The following is a 19050-nucleotide window of genomic DNA, read 5'->3' as shown; positions in this document are numbered from 1 at the left end:
CTCTCTCTCTCTCTCCTATCGTATCTTATCTTCCCTCTCCCCTCTCTCCCTTCCCTCTCTCTCCTCCTCAATCTCTCCCTTCCCTCTCTCTGCCCTCTTTCTCTCTCCCTTCACTCTCCCCTCCTCAATCTCTCCCCTCTTTCTCTCCACCCTCTCTCTCTTCCCTCTTTCTCTCCCCTCTCTCTCTCTCCCCTCTCTCTCTCCCTTTACTCTCCCCCCTCTTTCTCTCCTCCCTCTTTCTCTCCCTTCACTCTCTCACTCCCCTCTCTCCCTTTACTCTCTCCCCTCCTCCCTTCCCTCCTCAATCTCTCCCCTCTTTCTCTCCTCCCTCTTTCTCTCTCCCTTCCCTCTCTCACTCCCCTCTCTCCCTTTACTCTCTCTCCCCTCCTCCCTTCCCTCCTCAATCTCTCCCCTCTTTCTCTCCTCCCTCTTTCTCTCCCTTCACTCTCTCCCTTTACTCTCTCCCCTCCTCTCTCCCCTCCTCAATCTCCCCCCCTCTCCCCCGTCCAAGCCCGGCGTGCACTGTTTGACCCGCAGCGTTACCCCGGCGGTCGGGTTGCGAGCGGGTGTGTGAATGCACGGATTCTGTGAACTGCTGCTCCTGCTGCCGCCGCTCAAACACCAGCGACAGCGGCTCTGCAGTCACTAGATCAAACCACGTGGCTGGGGGTGCGGTGGGTCCACAACCGCGAGTGGTCTCTAAATAAAGCCCATGTCCCACTTAGGAAACCTGAACGGAAACATTTGGGTTCCGTTAGGTGTGTGGTGTTAGGTCTCTTACACGAGTGTGTGTGTCTGTCCGCTCTCCCCATTACCCGCTCGCTGCCGCCACGGGCTTTGTGTGTGTGTCCAGTGACTACCCTTATATATATATATGATGGTAACGGGCTTTGTATGTGACAGTAATGGGGGCTGTATGTGGTCAGCAACATGCGTTGTATGTACCCAGTAACGCGCGTTGTATGTGTACCAGTAACATGCGTTGTATGTGCCCAATAACATGCGATATATGTGCCTAGTAACGTGCGGTGTATGTACCAATAACATGGGTTGCATGTACCAATAACATGCGTTGTATGTACGAGTAACATGCGTTGTATGTGCCCAGTAACACGCGTTGTATGTGCCCACTAACACGCGTTGTATGTACCCAGTAACATACGTTGTATGTGCCCAGTAACATGCGTTGTATGTACCAATAACATGCGTTGTATGTGCCCAGTAACATGCGTTGTATGTACCAATAACATGCGTTGCATGTACGAGTAACATGCGTTGTATGTGCCTAGTAACATGCGTTGTATGTACCAATAACATGCGTTGTATGTGCCCAGTAACATGCGTTGTATGTACCAATAACATGCGTTGTATGTACGAGTAACATGCGTTGTATGTACGAGTAACATGCGTTGTATGTACCAATAACATGTGTTGTATGTACCAATAACATGTGTTGTAATTACCTAATGCGAGGCGGGGATGGTGGGGAGGGGAGGTCCAGCCAATGTGAACCACTCTCCTTTGTCCCTGGGTGTCCCAGTCAAAGACACTAGACCTGTATCTTTGGTCCCAGGTGGTGACTCGACCCGAAACGTCACCTATTCCGTCGCTCTATAGATGCTGCCTCGCCCGCTTAAAGTTTCTCCAGCATGTGTGTCCACCACCGACTGGTGATATAACCAGTCGCCATTGTGGACTCCACCTCTCCTTGGTCATCAGTGCCGGCTCTGGCTTGTTCTGTACTTTTCCCCATACCTCTACTTTCCCTCTCCCCTGCCTCTCAGCCTGAAGAAGGGTCTCGACCCGAAATTCCTTTTCTCCAGACTAAGACGCAGTGACTTATGCGTTGTATGTGCCCATTAAGAGGGGTTGTGGGGACCAGGTAACCGGCGGGAATGTTGGTGAGGTCTGCACCTGTAATGCTTCATGCAAAGCGAAGCTTTTCACCAAAACCTGAACCTAATTGTACTTGCCTAGTTACACGAGTTATGTGTGGCCGGCGCTAAAGCCTGTGTTCGTTTCACCTCGACCTCCAGCATCTCTGTTCCATTTAGACTTTCCTCTCTACAATTCCAATACTCATTCATTCACACTTATTCCGCCCCATCCCGCTTTGTGGTCCGGCCTGATCCACACCCATGTTCGTTTGTCAACGGTACTTGTGTTACCCTTCACCTTCCTGCATTGGGACGGGACGGGCACTTAATTCAACCACAACTGTGGCCATCTTTCTGGGCAGATTTAAATTTGCAACAGTGGTGGGGAAACAGTAGCTCTTTAGCAATAGCAGATGAAGGAGGGAGGAGGAGAACATGTATAGCTCTTTAGCAATACATGTTGGGGGCGCCGTCAGATTCCTGGCGGATTCCCGCTACAGTAACTGCTGACATCTAGCGAGCGCTTTCAATGCGAGTGTTTCCTGTACAAAGCGCTGGGGAAGAGGACGGCAATAAACTTTAACAAGTGTCATTGCAAGGATAAAGGCGTCCCTATTATGCTGATAATCCGCTCATTTTTACTTCCTCCGCGTTTAAACACCAGCAATAAAAATATCTAAGTGCAACAGATGGCAGAATCCTGAAAACTAAAAGAGTGTAAAATCTCAGGAGGGGAGGGGAACTAGGCAAGATGTTCAGTTGAAGAGTCTGAAGAAGGGTTTCGACCCGAAACGTTGCCTATTTCTTTCTCTCCATAGATGCTGCTGCACCCGCTGAGTTTCTCCAGCACTTTTGTCATCCTTCGGTTTTCCAGCATCTGCAGTTCCTCCTTAAACAAAATGTTCAGTTCGATCCCTCGGATCAGAAAACTCTCTCTCGAATATTTACAACTGTCTGAAGAAGGGTCCCGACCCGAAACGCCGCCTATCCATGTTCCCCAAGTGGCATGCTTGCAGAAGGAACTGCAGGTGCTGGTTTATGTCAAAGATAGATACAAAGTGCTGGAGTGACTCAGCGAGACGGGTCGCATCTCTGGAGTCCGAAGAAAGGTCCTGATCTGAAACGACACCCATTGTTTTTAATCCAGTGATGTTCTATGTTTCTATGATGCTACCTGGCCCGCTGAGTTGCTCCAACACTTTGTGTCTCGCCTCTAGAGATGGACTTTGACCCGCCGAGTTACTCCGGTATTTTGTGCCTTCATTTCCAACTTTAATGTTGAGTTACTCCAGCACTTCGTGATTTTTTTTGTATAAACTAGCATCTGCAGTTCCTTGTATCTTCATAAATTGTCGCAGCAGAATTGGGCCGTCAGGCCCATCGAGTCTACTTCGCCATTCAATCATGGCTGATCTATCTTTCCCTCTCAACCCCATTCTCCTGCCTTCTCCCCATAACCCTCTACGTACAGTATCTTCTGCGCCATTCATTCTGTGTTATGTGGAGGTGAGTGACACGGCCATATACTGTCACCAACGTCTAGAGTCTTACAGCGTGGAAACAGGCCCAACACACACACCGACCCCGTTGCAATAGTACCTGCCTCAACTACCACCTCTGGCAGCTCGTTCCATACACCAGCCAACATGCCCCACCTACAAAAGTCCCACCTGCCTGCATTTGGCCCATGTTCCCTCTAAGGCTATCCTGTCCATGTACTGTGAACTGTTCATCCTTCAGGACGTTAATTTGCTCCTTGCCAGTTAGATTTTTTTAAAGAGGGGTTAGCGATGGAGTCTCTCAGACAATTCTTGCCATAGAGGGAGTACAGAGAAGGTTCACCAGACTGATTCCTGGGATGGCAGGACTTTCATATGATGAAAGACAGGATAGACTCGGCTTGGACTCGCTCGAATTTAGAAGATTGAGGGGGGGGGATCTTATAGAAACTTTCAAAAAAATTAAGGTGTCGGACAGGCTAGATGCAGGAAGATTGTTCCCGATGTTGAGGAAGTCCAGAACACGGGGTCACAGTGAAAGGATAAGGGGGAAGTATTTTAGGACCGAGATGAGAAAAAAAAATTACACACACAGATGAATCTGTGGAATTCTCTGCTACAGAAGGTAGTTGAGGCCAGTTTATTGGCTATATTTAAGAGGGAGTTAGATGTGGCCCTTGTGGCTAAAGGGATCAGGGGGTATGGAGAGAAGGCAGGTACAGGATACTGAGTTGGATGATCAGCCATGATCATATCGAATGGCGGTGTAGGCTCGAAGGGCCGAATGGTCTACTCTACTCCTGCACCTATTTTCTATGTTTTTCTATGTTTTCTATGGCAGGGTTAAGACACCACCCAGCTCACCATGGCTTGGTTCCTGCAGCTTCAGAGGCCTCGTTGTAAGAACATTCCACCGTGAGTTCTCTCCCTTTGTCACGAGGTTCCAGAACTCCAACATGTGACTCTGGGCAAGAAGCTTTCAGTCCGAATTAAGCGTCTGAAGAAAAAAGGCAGACGAGAGAAAAGAGAAAGAAGGAAAGAAAGAATGGCCCCGCCGGCCGAGCGGACTTGATCGAAGGTCCACCCATCCTCCAATGTCTTTATGGTGCGGGATTGTATTTGTGGTCACTGCTAGTTTCTCGCTCAACGTGCTGTATCACGACCTGTTCCCCAATGGGCCGCGGAGCAACTCGATGCCCAAGTGTTTGCTGGGCTCCATCCACCAGCCCGTTAGAAACGGAGCCGTGTCCATGGATGTCAGTCTAGAGATCGCCAGTCCTCCTCCGTTCACCCTCCACCGCCCGTTCACCGCGCTGTTGCCCGCTAAACAAGCCCTAGAAGTCCACGTAGAAGTAAGTAGCAAGTAACAAGTAAGTTGTCAAAGAGGTCCAACCATTTTAAATGTTCGACATTTCGATTTAGGGAAAGTGTATTCAGTGGATATTTTTAAGGCGGAGATAGATAGATTCTTCATTGGTACGGGCGTCAGAGGTTATGGGGAGAAGGCAGGAGAATGGGTTACATAGAAACATAGAAAACATGTGCAGGAGGAGGCCATTCGGCCCTTCGAGCCTGCACCGCCATTCATTGTGATCATGGCTGATCGTCCCCAATCAATAACCCGTGTCTGCCTTCTCCCCATATCCCTTGATTCCACTAGCCCCTAGAGCTCTACCTAACTCTCTCTTAAATCCATCCAGTGATTTGGCCTCCACTGCCCTCTGTGGCAGGGAATTCCATAAATTCACAACTCTCTGGGTGAAAATGTTTTGTTCTCATCTCAGTCTTAAATTACCTCCCCTTTATTCTAAGACTGTGGCCCCTGGTTCTGGACTGGCCCAACATTTGGAACAGTTTTCCTGCATCTAGCTTGTCCAGTCCTTTTATAATTTTATATGTTTCTATAAGAATCCCCCTCATCCTTCTAAACTCCAGTAAATACAAGCCTAGTCTTTTCAATCTTTCCTCATATGACAGTCCCGCCATCCCAGGGATCAATCTCGTGAACCTACGCTGCACTGCCTCAATCACAAGGATGTCCTTCCTCAAATTAGGAGACCAGAACTGTACACAATACTCCAAATGTGGTCTCACCAGAGCCCTGTACAACTGCAGAAGAGAGTTAGGAGGGAGAGATAGATCAGCCAGGATTGAATGGCGTAGACATGGACCGAATGGCAAATTCTACTATTCCTTATGACCTTATGAAAACAGGAGTTCTACTCGCCTGTCGCCTTGAGTTTGGGAGAAGGTTTCTGAGTCGTAAATGTGGAGTGAATCACGTCTTTGCGGGCTGAAGGACCTTTTCCTGCGCTGTTCTGTTCTATGTTTGAGGTTGGTATCAGGTATCACAAACAACTGGTTTGTTGTTAGAAATATGGTCCTTGGGACAATTTGAACAAACGACACTGTCTCACCTTTTACTCTTCTTCAAATCGGTGCAATAGATTCCTCAACATCAACTTGGCATCTCGGACAAAATCGCAGGTAGACAAAAATGCTGGAGAAACTCAGCGGGTGCAGCAGCATCTATGGAGCGAAGGAAATAGGCAACGTTTCGGGACGAAACGTTGCCTATTTCCTTCGCTCCATAGATGCTGCTGCACCCGCTGAGTTTCATCAGCATTTTTGTCTACCTTTGATTTTCCAGCATCTGCAGTTCCTTCTTAAACGGGCAAAATCACCTTCATTATCTCGTTCTATTGCCAAACTGAAGCACAATGCCGACAGGAGTTGGGGAATCGAGGACCAGAGGACGTAGGTTTAAGGTGAAGGAGGAAAGGTTTAATAGGTATCTGAGGGGTAACTTTTTCACACAAGGGTGGTGGGTGTCAAGTCACGTTTATTCGTTGCATACGCATACGAGATGTGCAGTGAAATGAAAAGTGGCGATGCTTGGGGATTTGTGCGAAAAAAAACCTACAAAACAGAATGGAACAGAATCACATATTACATATTTGTGGGAGGGGAAAAAAAAGGAAAAAAAGCAATTTTAAAAAGACACTTATGGGGCTGTCCCACTTAGGAGACTGGAACGGAAACCTCTGGAGACTTTGGGCCCCACCCAAGGTTTCCGTGCGTATCCCGGAGGTTTTTGTCAGTCTCCCTACCTGCTTCCACTACCTGAAACCTCCGGCAACCACCTGCAACCTCCAGGAACCGCACGGAAACCTTGGGTGGGGCGCAAAGTCTCCAGAGGTTTCCGTTCAGGTTTCCTAAGTGGGACAGGGGCATAAGACCCTGGTGGATGAGGAGTTTACAGCCCTAATGGCCTCTGGGAAGAAACTCCTTCTCATCCTCTCCGTTTTCACAGCATGGCAACGGAGGCGTTTGCCTGACCGTAGCAGCTGGAACAGTCCGTTGCTGGGGTGGAAGGGGTCCCCCATGACCTTGTTGGCTCTGGATTTGCACTTTCTGATGTACAGTTCCTGCAGGGGGGGGCGAATATAGTTCCCATAGTGCGTTCGACTGAACGCACAACTCTCTGCGTGCTGCCAGAGGAGGAAGTTGAAGCAGGGACTATTCCCATGTTTGAGAAACAATTGGACAGGTACACGGATAGGACAGGTTTAGAGGGATATGGGCCATACACAGGCAGGTGGGATTAGTGTAGATGGGACATGTTGGTCGGTGTGGGCAAGTTGGACTGAAGGAACTGTCTCCACGTATGACTATAAGAATCCAGAAAGTGGTTGGAAAAGAACTTCATTGAGCTGCTGTTGTCTGACCTACAATGATCCAACTACAATTAAAGCAGTTATTTTATTTATAGCAAATCAGATGTCACCTGAGACTTTGTCTTCGTTTAAAAGTCCCAATTAAACTGCTCCCTCTGACTATCAATCCAATACATGTAGTTACTCAAAATGATGGTTTGGCTCCAGCAGTTCATCAGCCATTCTGATTCTGCTCATTAGTTTAGCCATGGACAGCCATCTACCGAGGCAGTTGGATATGGGGTGAGTATGAAGTGCCAAGGAGATCGATCAATCAATAGAATTGAATTTGGTGGAGTCTAATGAAGTAACAATGCAACATTCAAGCTAGATTTGCAATGGGATTGTATTGGCCTGTGGTGAAGTTCAGAGCCACATGATTCGTGTTGTATTTTCAGATATTCGGGGAATTTCTTGATTAGCACGGGTGTCACGGATTATGGGGAGAAGGCAGGAGAATGGGGTTAGGAGGGAGAGATAGATCAGCCATGAACGAATGGCGGAGTAGACTCGATGAGCCAAATTACCTAATTCTGCTCTTATCACTTATGCACCTATGGACTTGTGAAGTGGCAATGCACATAGTGAGAAATATCTATCTTTTTATAAGTATTTTTATGCAAAGGCAAGGTTTTTATATGGAGACATAGATGCTGGAAACTTGAATGATACGCAAATGGCTGGAGTTATTTGCTGGGTCAGGCAGCATTCTGGAGGATATGAATAGATGATGATTTGACCAGGACGTTACTTCAGCCTGATTCTAGTAGGAGGGATGAAATGCTGGTAAAGAGAAGTGGGAGCAGGGCAAAGCCAGGCAAGTGATGGGAGGATACAGCTGAATGAGGTTTGTTTGGCAGATGGGTGGACAAAGGCTGGAGAGTTTGACAGTGAGAGGGGAAAGATTTAACAAGAACTTGAGGGACAACAGTTCTTTGCACATAAAAAAGTTGTAGGTATATGGAACGAGCTGCCAGAGGAGGAAGTTGAGCCAGGTACTATCACAACGTTAAATAAAAAATGTTTGGACAGGTAGATGTATAGAATAAGTTTAGAGGGATAGGATGCCAAATGTAGGCAGTTGGGACTAGTGTCGATGGGGCATGTTGGTCGGTGGGGGCAAGTTGGGCCAAAGGGCCTGTTTCCATGTTGTAAGACTCTGAGATGAAATGGGAATAGGATGGTGTCAGATAAGGAGAGAAAAAGTGCGAAATCTAAATTAAACCTCCCTCACCTGTATCTATCACTTGGCAGGTTTTGTCCCCCCCCCCCCCCCCCCCCCTCCCCCCATCCACCTCTTCACCAGTTTTTACCTTCCTACAACTAACAGTTTGAAGAAGAGTCTCGACATGAAACATCACCTATCCTGTTGAACTGTTTAGATTATTGTCACGTGTACCGAGGTACAGTGAAAAGCTTTTGTTGCATGCTAACCAGTCAGCAGAAAGTCTGAAGAAGGGGACTATCATTGGGGATAGTCACAAAAGATCTTTGTTTTTGTGTGTTGGAAGAAACTACAGGTGCTGGTTTACACCAATGATAGACACTAAATGCTGGAGTAACTCAGCAGGTCATCTTTGGGGGAAAGGGATGGGTGACGTTTCGGGTGGAGGGCATTCTTCCGACTGTGTGAGTCAGAGGAGAGGAGGGGAGAATCTGAGGGGGTGACATTTTCACACAAAGGGTGGTGGGTGTTTGGGGGAGCTGCCAGAGGGGGTAGTTGAGGCAGGGGCTATCCCGTCGTTTAAGAAGCAGTCAGCCAGGTACATGGAGAAACTCAGCGGGTGCAGCAGCATCTATGGAGCGAAGGAAATAGGCAACGTTTCGGGACGAAACCCTTAAGGAAATGGGCAACGTTTCGGGACGAAAACCTTAAGGAAATAGGCAACGTTTCGGGCTGAAACGTTACCTATTTCCTTCCCGAAGGGTTTCGGCCCGAAACGTTGCCTATTTCCTTCGCTCCATAGATGCTGCTGCACCCGCTGAGTTTCTCCAGCACTCTGTGTTTATTGAAGGATTGCACATGTTCAAATCAATGAGTTCCCACAAAGTGCAATGGCGCATTAAATAGGGACCTACACCGGACAATAATGTCATATTATTTGCCCAAAACTGATATTTAAGAAATAAGAGTTTCATTCAGCTGAAGAAAGGAAGAATTACCATTTACACTGTGCCTTTGAGAACCACAAAAGTGCTTCATATCCAACAACCTTTCTTAAAGGTCAGGGTTGTGGGGAGGAGACCATTGAGAGGGATTAGCTGGATAGCTTCTTCAAAGACTCGGCACAGGCGTAGTTAGCTGAAGGTGTTCCCTGCTCTATAATCATGATTTAAAGATACTGGTCCATGGACAAAATGTACAGTTAATTATGGAGCAAACGAGAAAGTTCCACGAGCAAGGGTAAGATAAATTAGCATTGAATGGACCAGCTAGACAAGTGCTCTGATTGAATGGGATATATTCCTTGCAAGTTGCTACGTAATTTGATTATGGGAGCGATGGTTGAGAATTTGGCGAAGACATTACGAGAGTTGTCTTATTCTTGCCATCTTGGGATCTTTTGCCCATCTATGAGGTGAGATAAGACCTCACAATAATATCACCTTGATATCACGTCGGAGGTTGAGGGGAGACTTGATAGAAGTATATAAGATTATTTAAAGTTTCTGAATCTTAATGTAAAATAATCCAGTAACATTTCCATCTGGACCTCAAGATAATGAAATGGCCTGACCCAATATTAACACCAACTCTCCGATACATAATCTTCCTTCAGCTGAGTCATGGACACTTACAGTCCGATATTCTTCTGAGGGCTTTAATTACATTTTTCAACTCTTCCCTATTTCAAGGTAAAGCAAGAAGAACCCAGAACAGAACCAGATCGGGAGCAATGCATGGAGACTGCCTTGGCCATCATGGAGACCGGATTAACCATCATAGAAACAAGACTGTCAGTTGTGCAAACCATTAAAATAATTCGATTTTGGATTATTGAAGAGATTGAAGACGAGGATGTGAGTATGCAAATTTAAAGCGTTTGCAATTGTTTCTTGGCCGTGTGTTCCTGTGTTGTGGTTTCTCCATTCTGCCCCTCGCTCTTTGCCACGTTCTTCCTTCAATGTGCTTTTATCTTGCTGAGAGGTAGCGAAGGGATTTGAGGTCAGGTAGTGAGGATTGAGTCACCGAGAGAGGGCTGGCCGTGGTGATGTTGCGATAGAGTTGCTGCCTTGCAGCGCCGGAGACCCGGGTTCGACCCCGACCATGGGTGCTGTCTGCACGGAGTTTGTACGTTCTCCCCGTGACCGCATGGCTTGTCTCCAAGATCTTCAGTTTCCTTCCAAAGATGTACAGGTTACGTGGCTCGGTGTGTGTGTGAATTGTCCCTATTGTGTGTAGGACTGTGTTAATGTGCGGGGATCGTGGGTCGGTGCGGACTCGGTGGGCCGAAGGGGCCAGCGCGGAAACAGGCCATTCGGCCCGCCGGGTCCGCACCAACCTGCGATCCCCGCACATTAACACTATCACCCACTAGGGACAATTTTTACATTTTCCAAGCTAAATCTGTACGTCTTTGGAGTGTGGGAGGAAACCGAAGATCTCAGAGAAAACCCATACAGGTCACGGGGAGAACGTACAAACTCCGTACAGACAGCGCCCGTAGTCAGGATCGAACCCGGGTCTCTGGCGCTGTAAGGCAGTAGCTCTACCGCTGCGCCACCATGCCGCCCGCTTATTGTTAATCCCCGTTGCCTCTACTTGAGACAGTATCCAGGCTGACACTTTGTGCAGTCTGCTCTGGGAACCATGCCACAAGATCCATGGAGTCATTTCCCTGCAGTGCCTGCAGGACGTTCCATGCTGACCACCGCCTGATGGACTTGTGGTCAAAGGTGTTGGTCCGGAAGAACCTTGCCACGAACGACAGATGGTGCAGCAATGTCCAGCTGACTGGCACGCTGCGTGGCATCTGCGCCAGGCCCATCCTTCGCAACACTGGGGGCAGGTAGAGAACCTGAGCAGATAGTGACACTTGGTGGAGGGTTTGTTGCACTGTTAAAATCATTGCCTTTCCTACAAGATATTATGCCATTCTGATCTCCTACGGATGTAAGGGATCCCACTGGGATTTTTATTTCAGTTACGCTCTGTCAGTTTAAAACATGTTTGCCCCATAAAAATGCAAATTTCCAGTGTTCTGTTGACAATCTTTGTGTTTAGATTAAATAATTATTTTGAGTTTCTCATTTGTTCTTTAATAAGTTACTTACATACACTTATTAGGAAGCTAGTAATTGGCAATTTGACTGAAGTGCTTTTCTTTCTATTGCTTTTTCACGCTATATTGAAACAAAAATGATCAAATTGCCTGGTCTCCCTCAGCAGCTGTTTTACTGAAGAATCCTCAAGCCAAAGTGAATCCAGATGCAGCGATGTGATTATTTTGTCCATTAGTTGTTCCAACTATTTTTGTGTTTTATTTGTAGATTTAGACTGAATTTTCACTGTTCTTCCAAGCGCAATCCTCTTTCAACTAGTGTTGCCAAAAATAACTTGTTCGCTCATTCCTACAATTCCTCACGTTCGATCTTGCTCCGCCAAACATTGCTTGCGGCATTCACATCGTATATAAAAGTACGCCAACGAAACAGGCCCTTCGGCCCATAATGACTGTGCTATAGACTGTGGCACGGTGGCGCAATGGTCAAGTTGCTGCCTTAAGGGCCTGTCCCACTGTACGAGTTTACCCAAGAGCTCTCCCGAGTTTTAAAAAAATCAAACTCGTGGGGGTAATTTAAAAATAAATTGGATAGGCATATGGATGAGAAGGGAATGGAGGGTTATGGTATGAGTGCAGGCAGGTGGGACTAAGGGGAAAAAACATTTGTTCGGCACGGGCGTGTAGGGCCGAGATGGCCTGTTTCCGTGCTGTAATTGTTATATGGTTATATGGAGTACGTAGAATGTACGTAGCGGGTACGTCGGAGCTCGGGACGTCTCTTAGCGGCTCGTGACGCTAACGGCAGGTACTCGGGAAACGCGGTAAGCTCGTGAAGTTTTTTCAACGTGTTGAAAAATGTCCACGAGAGCCCCGAGTATCTACGAGCGGCTATTACCGTAATTCTCCGAGTTCGAATCGGGGGAAACTCGGGAGAACTCTCGAATTACCTCGTACAGTGGGACAGGCCCTTTACAGCTCCAGGGACCCAAATTTCCATCCTGACCGTGGGCGCTTGTCCGCACGGAGTTCGTACCTACTCCCCGTGACCTGCGTGGGTTTCTCCGGGAGCTCCGGTTATCCTCCCACACTCCAAAGACGTACAGGTTTGTAGACAAATTGGCTTGGTATAATTGTAAATTGTCCCTAGTGTGTGTGTGTGTGTGTAGGATAGTGTTAGTGTGCGGGGATTGCTGGTAGGCACAGAGTCAGTGGGGCCGAAGGGCCTGTTTCCGTGCTGTATCTCTGAACTAAACTAAACATGATGCCAAGCTAAACGAATCCCCCTCCACCTGCACAATCCATATCCCTTCATTCTCTGCATACCCATGCGCCCATCTAAAAGCCTCTAAAATGCCACTCTCATATGTGCCTCTGCTACCTACACGACACTAGTTTGCACTTCAAAAAGTAATTCATTGTTCGTGTTCTGCTTTAGGACATTGGGAGATAATTATCCTCTGTCTCACTGCAAGTTGTTTTTGTTTTCAGTTCATTGAGTACGGCTCATAAATATGAGATAAATCCAAAGGGAATTCAGGAGAAACTTCTTGAACAGGAGAGTGTTTATAATGCCAGTAAAGTCCTTGGTTCATGGAAGTGCAGCTTATTTATGTTTAAAACATCACAGGGACAAACCCTTCGGCCTGCAATGTCTGTGCTGGACCTGATGCCAAGTTTTTAAACACGATATTTAACAACTCCGCAAAAGGACAACATGTGCTGGAGTAAGTCAGCAGGTCAGGCAGCATCTCCGGAGAGCGTGGATAAGTGATGTTTTGGTTCACGACCCTCCTCCAGACCGCAGTATGTTATAGAGTGATACAAAATGGAAACAAGCCCTTCGGCCCAACTTGCCCATACCATCCAACATGTCCCAGCTACACTAGCCCCACCTGCCCGCACTTGGTCCATATCCCTCTAAACCTGTACTATCCATGTACCTGTCTAACTGGTCCTTAAATGTTGTGATAGTCCCAGCCTCAGCTACCTCCCCTGACAGTTTGTTCCATACACCCATCACCCTTTGTGTGAAAAAGGTTATCCCTCAGATTCCTATTAAATCTTTTCCCCTTCACCTTAAACCTATGTCATCTGGTCCTTGATTCACCTACTCTGGGCAAGAGACTCTGTGAAGAAGGGTCTCGACCAGAAACGTCACCCATTCCTTCACTCCAGAGATGCTGCCTGTCCCGCTGAGTTACTCCAGCATTTTATGCCTACCTTCGATTTAAACCAGCAGTTCTTTCCTACATGGTAGACAAAAATGCTGGAGAAACTCAGCGGGTGCAGCAGCATCTATGGAGTGAAGGAAATAGGTAACGTTTCGGGCCGAAACCCTTCTTCAGACTGATAGGGGGAGGCGGGGAGAAGGAAGGAAAAAGGAGGAGGAGGAGCCCGAGGGCTGAGGAAGGGGAGGAGACAGCAAAGGCTTACAAAATTGGGAGAATTCAATGTTCATGTCCGCAGGATGCAGACTCCCCAAGCGGAATATGAGGTGCTGTTGCTCACCATGGCAATGTAGGAGACCCAGGACAGAAAGGTCGGATTGGGAATGGGAGGGGGATTTGAAGTGCTGAGTTGAGTTTGAGTTCTTTCCTACACACTGTGCATCTACCCGATCTATTCCTCTCACGTTCTCCAGAGGTGCCACCTTTCCATGTTTTCCAGAGGTGCTGTCTGTCCGTGTTCACTAGAGATGCTGCCTGACTGGCTGAATTATGAGTAGATTAAAGCCTGGGGAATAGGGAAATCAGCTGGGCAGGCAATTAGATGTCTAGAGTTGGGAGAGGGGAATGGAAGTTTGGTGATTTAGGAATGAGGGACTTGGCGATGATGTGGTAGGAATGGACGCCCAGAAAAACAATGGGTACTTTGAATTTAACAGTGGAATATGCTGGGCAGTTCCCTTAAAGTCAGAAACCGCTTCCAATCCCCACAGATAAGGTGCTTCCGCAAGTCCTGTGGCACAAAGAATACCAAATAGGAAAAGGAATATGAGGGGTAACTTTCTCACACAGAGGATGGTGGGTGTATGGAATAAGCTGCCAGAGGAGGTACAGTAGTGGAGGCAGGGACTATCCCAACGTTTAAGAAAACAATTAGACAGGTTTGTAGGATCTACTGAATCCCACGACAGAAAAAGCAAAGAACAAACGACACTTAAGGGCCTGTTCCACTTTCACGACCTAATTCACGACCTCTGCCGAGTTTGCCCTTGACTCGTACTCGCAGCATGGTCGGCACGAGGTCGTAGATAGGTCGTGATGCTAGTCGTAGGTACTCGTGGCATCAAGTAGGTCGGGGCGTTTTTCTAGCCTGATGAAAATTGTCCACGAGTAAAAAAGGTCGCGAATTAAGTCGTGAAAGTGGGGCGGGCCCTTCAGCTGAGCCAGACTCCTTGTGCCACGTTTATTCCAGAAGCCCCTTTTACCTACATTCTCACCAATCATAACCCATGTGTAGATAAGGCCAATTAGTGCATCTGACCGTGGAGTTGTTATTGAGCTCTTGTGATCTTTGCTTGTGGCTGGGCCTTCTCGTGAGGCTGCTGGTGAGTCGCCAGTGGTGACGGGCTGTATGCAAAACCAACGTGGGCGTGAAGGCGCCACAGGTACATGGATGTTAAATCTGTGTTTATTGTGTGTTTTGTTATTTTGATTCTATGTTATGACTGCAAGGCACAAAATTTCATTCAGACTGAAAAGTCTGAATGACAATAAAGGATACTTGAGTTGATAGGAGAGGTTTGGAGGGATATGGACCAAGCGCCGGCAGGTGGGACTATTGTAGGTGGGACATGTTGGCCGGAGTGGGCCAAAGGGCCTGTTTCCACGCTGTATCACTCTGTGACTCTCATAGATGCCAATTCCCAATCAAATTGACTCTCCTGTTAATTTAGTAGAATTTCCTATATCTCTCCCTAAATCTGGCACCTACTGTCATTATGCCATAGGATTAATTGGATGTTCCCTTCTCTAATGCACAATCTGCTTCAGTGCCACACTTAATGCACTTATACATCACCTATACATCAACTTACCACTTTTCTGCTTCAGATTTATCTATAAACTTCAATAACGTCTCCTAGCACGTTGGCTGGCGTGGACAAGTTGGGCCGAAGGGCCTGTTTCCATGCTGTATCCCTCTATGACTCTTAATTTTGTGATTCTGAAGAAGGGTCTTGACCCGAAATGTCGCCTATTCCTTCTCTCCATAGATGCTGCCTCACCCGCTGAGTTTCTCCAGCATTTTTTGTCTACCTATCTATCTTCTATCTATCTTCTATATTTTATATATATAAAACTGTGTGGTTGCCGGCTGGCTGTGTGTGTTTCTGCCTGACTTGTGGCTGCCAGCCTTTGATTCGTTGCTACGCCAACACCCGAACCAGAAACGCCCTGATTTTTCCATTTCAACAGAGAATTCACTTTTCATTCCATGTATCCACTCCTCATTAAATTTTGTCGTGTTTATGTACACTTTTTAAATAAAATCCGTCTCCCCCCCCCCTCACTCATTTTGGCGACTCCTGCTGGCCAGCGACCATAACAGCTGCTGGCGCCCGCATCTCGCCTCAAAGACGCCATTTAAAAACAGCCGCACTGCTGATTCCTGAGCCGCTTGAGTTGGAGGACCATATCTCCCGTGGGAGCTACGGGTAGGGAACGGCTGCGTTGGGGGAGCAGACCCAACGGGTCCGCACTTGGTCTAGTGATTCTTAAATGTGGTTCACCTAGACTCGGAGCGAGCATCATTTTAATAAATCTTCAAAAACATTGCTGCACTTGGACGCAGAATTTCTCATTCATCCAATTGAACCAACATGGGGCAAGTCGGACTCTGTGAAATGTGACAAATTCAACTTTGCTTCTTGAATTGCATCTCACTTTGACGGTACGGGTTCTGGTGCCACTTTCAGGAACCGTGATCGGCATATTATTGGCGGGGGTGAAGGGAGGGAATCTTAATTAAGCAAAAATAATTTAAATAATCCTAACGAATTCCGAGGCTGAATATTAAATTAAATTCGCAGCAGTAACTGAGCTTTTATGACAAGACAGAAATAGCAATTTGCATTGGGGTGTAACGCTCATGAGAGAACAGTATATCTGAAGCTAATATCAGATTAAAAAACGTCCCAGTGAATGACAGAACAGCTTCAAGGCACAAGTGTTCTGGTACTTTGCGTGCATCTTAGAGAATGGAACAGTACATCACAGGAATTTCGGCCCACAATGTTTGTGCCAAACATGATGCCGAATTAAACTGATCTCATGCTCCTGCACACGATCCATATCCGTCTATTCATAAGGTCATAGGGTCGTTCGTGATGGGAGCAGAATTTCGCCCATCAAGTCTACTTCCCCATTCAATCATGGCTGATCTATCTCTCCATCTGAACACCATTCCCCTGCCTTCTCCCCATAACCTCTGACACCTGTACTATTCAAGAATCTATCTCTCCCTGCTTTAAAAATATCCACTGACCTGGCCTCCACAGCCTTCTGTGGGAAAGAATCCCACAGATTCACCACCCTCTGACTAGATAAATATCTCTTACTAAAAGAACGTTTTAATTCTGAGGCTATGACCTCTAGTCTCAGATTCTCCCACTAGTGGAAACATCCTCTCCACATCCATATTCACTGCACTTCCATGTGCCTACCGAAAGGCCTCTCAAATGCCACTATCACTTGCCTCTACAGCCACCTAGCAATGTATTCCAGGCCCCAACCACTCTCTGTGTAAAACAAAAACTTGCCCGCACATCTCCATTAAACTTCCCCCATTCATCTTATAGTGATGCCCTCTTGTGTGGGACATAGCGCCACCCTGGGAAAGGGTTCTGACTGTCTATCCTATCTATTTAGACGTTGTTACTTGTGAGCGGAGCACCGCGACAAATTCCTTGTATGTGAATACTTGGCCAATAAACATACTCACTTACTTACTTACTTACTATCCCTCTCATATACCGTTGGTACGTATCTACTGAGCAGAGGAACACCAGTATAAAAATGATTGGAATACACACGAGTTGTATACCCGATGAATTTCGCTGACTGATGAATTTATAATTTTCCCAGGGGAAAGATCCTTGAAGCAAAACATTCAGCATAAGGCTGAGGGCGGCACAGCGGTAGAGTTGCTGCCTCAAAGCGCCAGAGATCCGGGTTCAACCCTAACCTTGAGTGCTGTCTGTGCGGAGTTTGCACGTTCTCCCTGTGACAGCTTTGGTTTTCCCGGGTGCCTTGGTTTCCTCCCCCACTCCAAAGACGTGTGGGTTTGTAGGTTAATTGGCATCGGCAAAGTTGTAAGTGGTCCCCAGTGTGTAGGATAGTGCGAGAGTACGGGGTGATCGATTTTCCGCGCGGACTCAGTAGACCGAAGGGCCCGCTTCCGTGCTCTGTATCTCCGCAACTGAGGAGAACTTTTAATTTCATTTCACTGCACATCTCGTATGTGTATGTGACGAATAAACTTGACTTTTGACTTGAACTTTAGAAAAACAATTCGATTCGAAGTTTGCTGACTTCAAAGGAACTTTGTCTTCCTCTAAGTGATCCGATCTTTCTTGTTCTTTTTGTGTAGGAGATGCTCATAAATACTGAACTATCACGTGAGTCTTTACAAACGTGCCCTGCAAAGGATGCAGTGTTCAAGGAACCAAAGCCAGTGGTGCAAGTGGAAGAGGAAGAGGGAAAGGAAGAGGGAGAGGAAGAGGGAAAGGAAGAGGGCGAGGAAGAGCGAAAGGAAGAGGGCGAGGAAGAGGGAGAGGAAGAGGGCGAGGAAGAGGGAAAGGAAGAGGGCGAGGAAGAGGGAAAGGAAGAGGGCGAGGAAGAGGGCGAGGAAGAGGGAAAGGAAGAGGGCGAGGAAGAGGGAAAGGAAGAGGGCGAGGAAGAGGGAAAGGAAGAGGGCGAGGAAGAGGAAGACGAGACATCTGTGAGTACCTCTCATTCTAATATATTTTATCCTGTGTTAAATGTCACCCGATCATTTCGCGGAACACCTCCGCTCAGTCCGCCTAGGCCTACGCGATCTCCCAGCTGCCATACACTTTATCTCCCCCTCCTATCCCCACACTGACAGGCACAAAATGCTGGAGTCACTCACTCAGCGGGACAGGCAGCATCTCTGGAGAGAAGGAATGGGTGACGTTTCGGACCCGAAACGTCACCCATTCCTTCTCTCCAGAGTTGCTGCCTGTCCCGCTGAGTTACTCCGGAGCATTTTGTGTCTATCTTTGTGTTAAACCAGCATCTGCAGTTCCTTCCTACCCACACTGACCTTTCTGTCCTGGGCCTCCCCCACTGTTAGAGTGAGCCCCAGCGCAAATTGGAGGCACAGCACCTCAAATCTCTCTAGGGCAGTTTACAACCCAGCGGTATGAATATTGATATCTCTAACTTCAGGTAACTCTTGCTTTCCCTCTCCCTCCATCCCTCCCCCTCCCTAGTTCCCTGACCAGTTTCACTGGTCTCCTGATTAATTTTACCGTTTGTGTACCTCGTTGTCACCTTCCCCTCAGCGTCCGATGAACGATTCTTCATTTCTTTGATCATCGTCTGCTTTGATCTGTCATTTTCACACCTTACTCTTCCATATCTCTCATCTCCCCCTCCCCTGACTCTCAGTATGAGGAAGGGTCTCAACCCGAAACGTCATCCTTCCTTCTCTCCAGAGATGCTGCCTGGCCCGCTGAGTCACTCCAGCGCTTTCTTGTCTTTTATTG

At 47.3% G+C, this 19050-nt stretch overlaps 1 protein-coding gene across 1 annotated transcript in view; it reads left to right on the top strand.

The window, feature by feature from the left end:
• The first annotated feature begins 4357 nt into the window (after positions 1–4357).
• LOC129709871 (high mobility group nucleosome-binding domain-containing protein 5-like) overlaps positions 4358–19050 on the top strand; it is a 29424-nt gene continuing 14731 nt past the window's right edge. Inside the window, exons 1-3 of the mRNA XM_055656505.1 lie at positions 4358–4728; positions 9949–10113; positions 17910–18260. Of these exons, the coding sequence (XP_055512480.1) occupies positions 4471–4728; positions 9949–10113; positions 17910–18260 (774 nt within the window). The 5' untranslated portion in view covers positions 4358–4470. The remainder of the gene's footprint in view (positions 4729–9948; positions 10114–17909; positions 18261–19050) is intronic.

The sequence above is a fragment of the Leucoraja erinacea genome, chromosome 26, assembly GCF_028641065.1.
Source record: "Leucoraja erinacea ecotype New England chromosome 26, Leri_hhj_1, whole genome shotgun sequence".
In the NCBI taxonomy this organism is placed as follows: domain Eukaryota; kingdom Metazoa; phylum Chordata; class Chondrichthyes; order Rajiformes; family Rajidae; genus Leucoraja; species Leucoraja erinaceus.
This window is presented reverse-complemented; position numbering and strand designations above follow the sequence as displayed.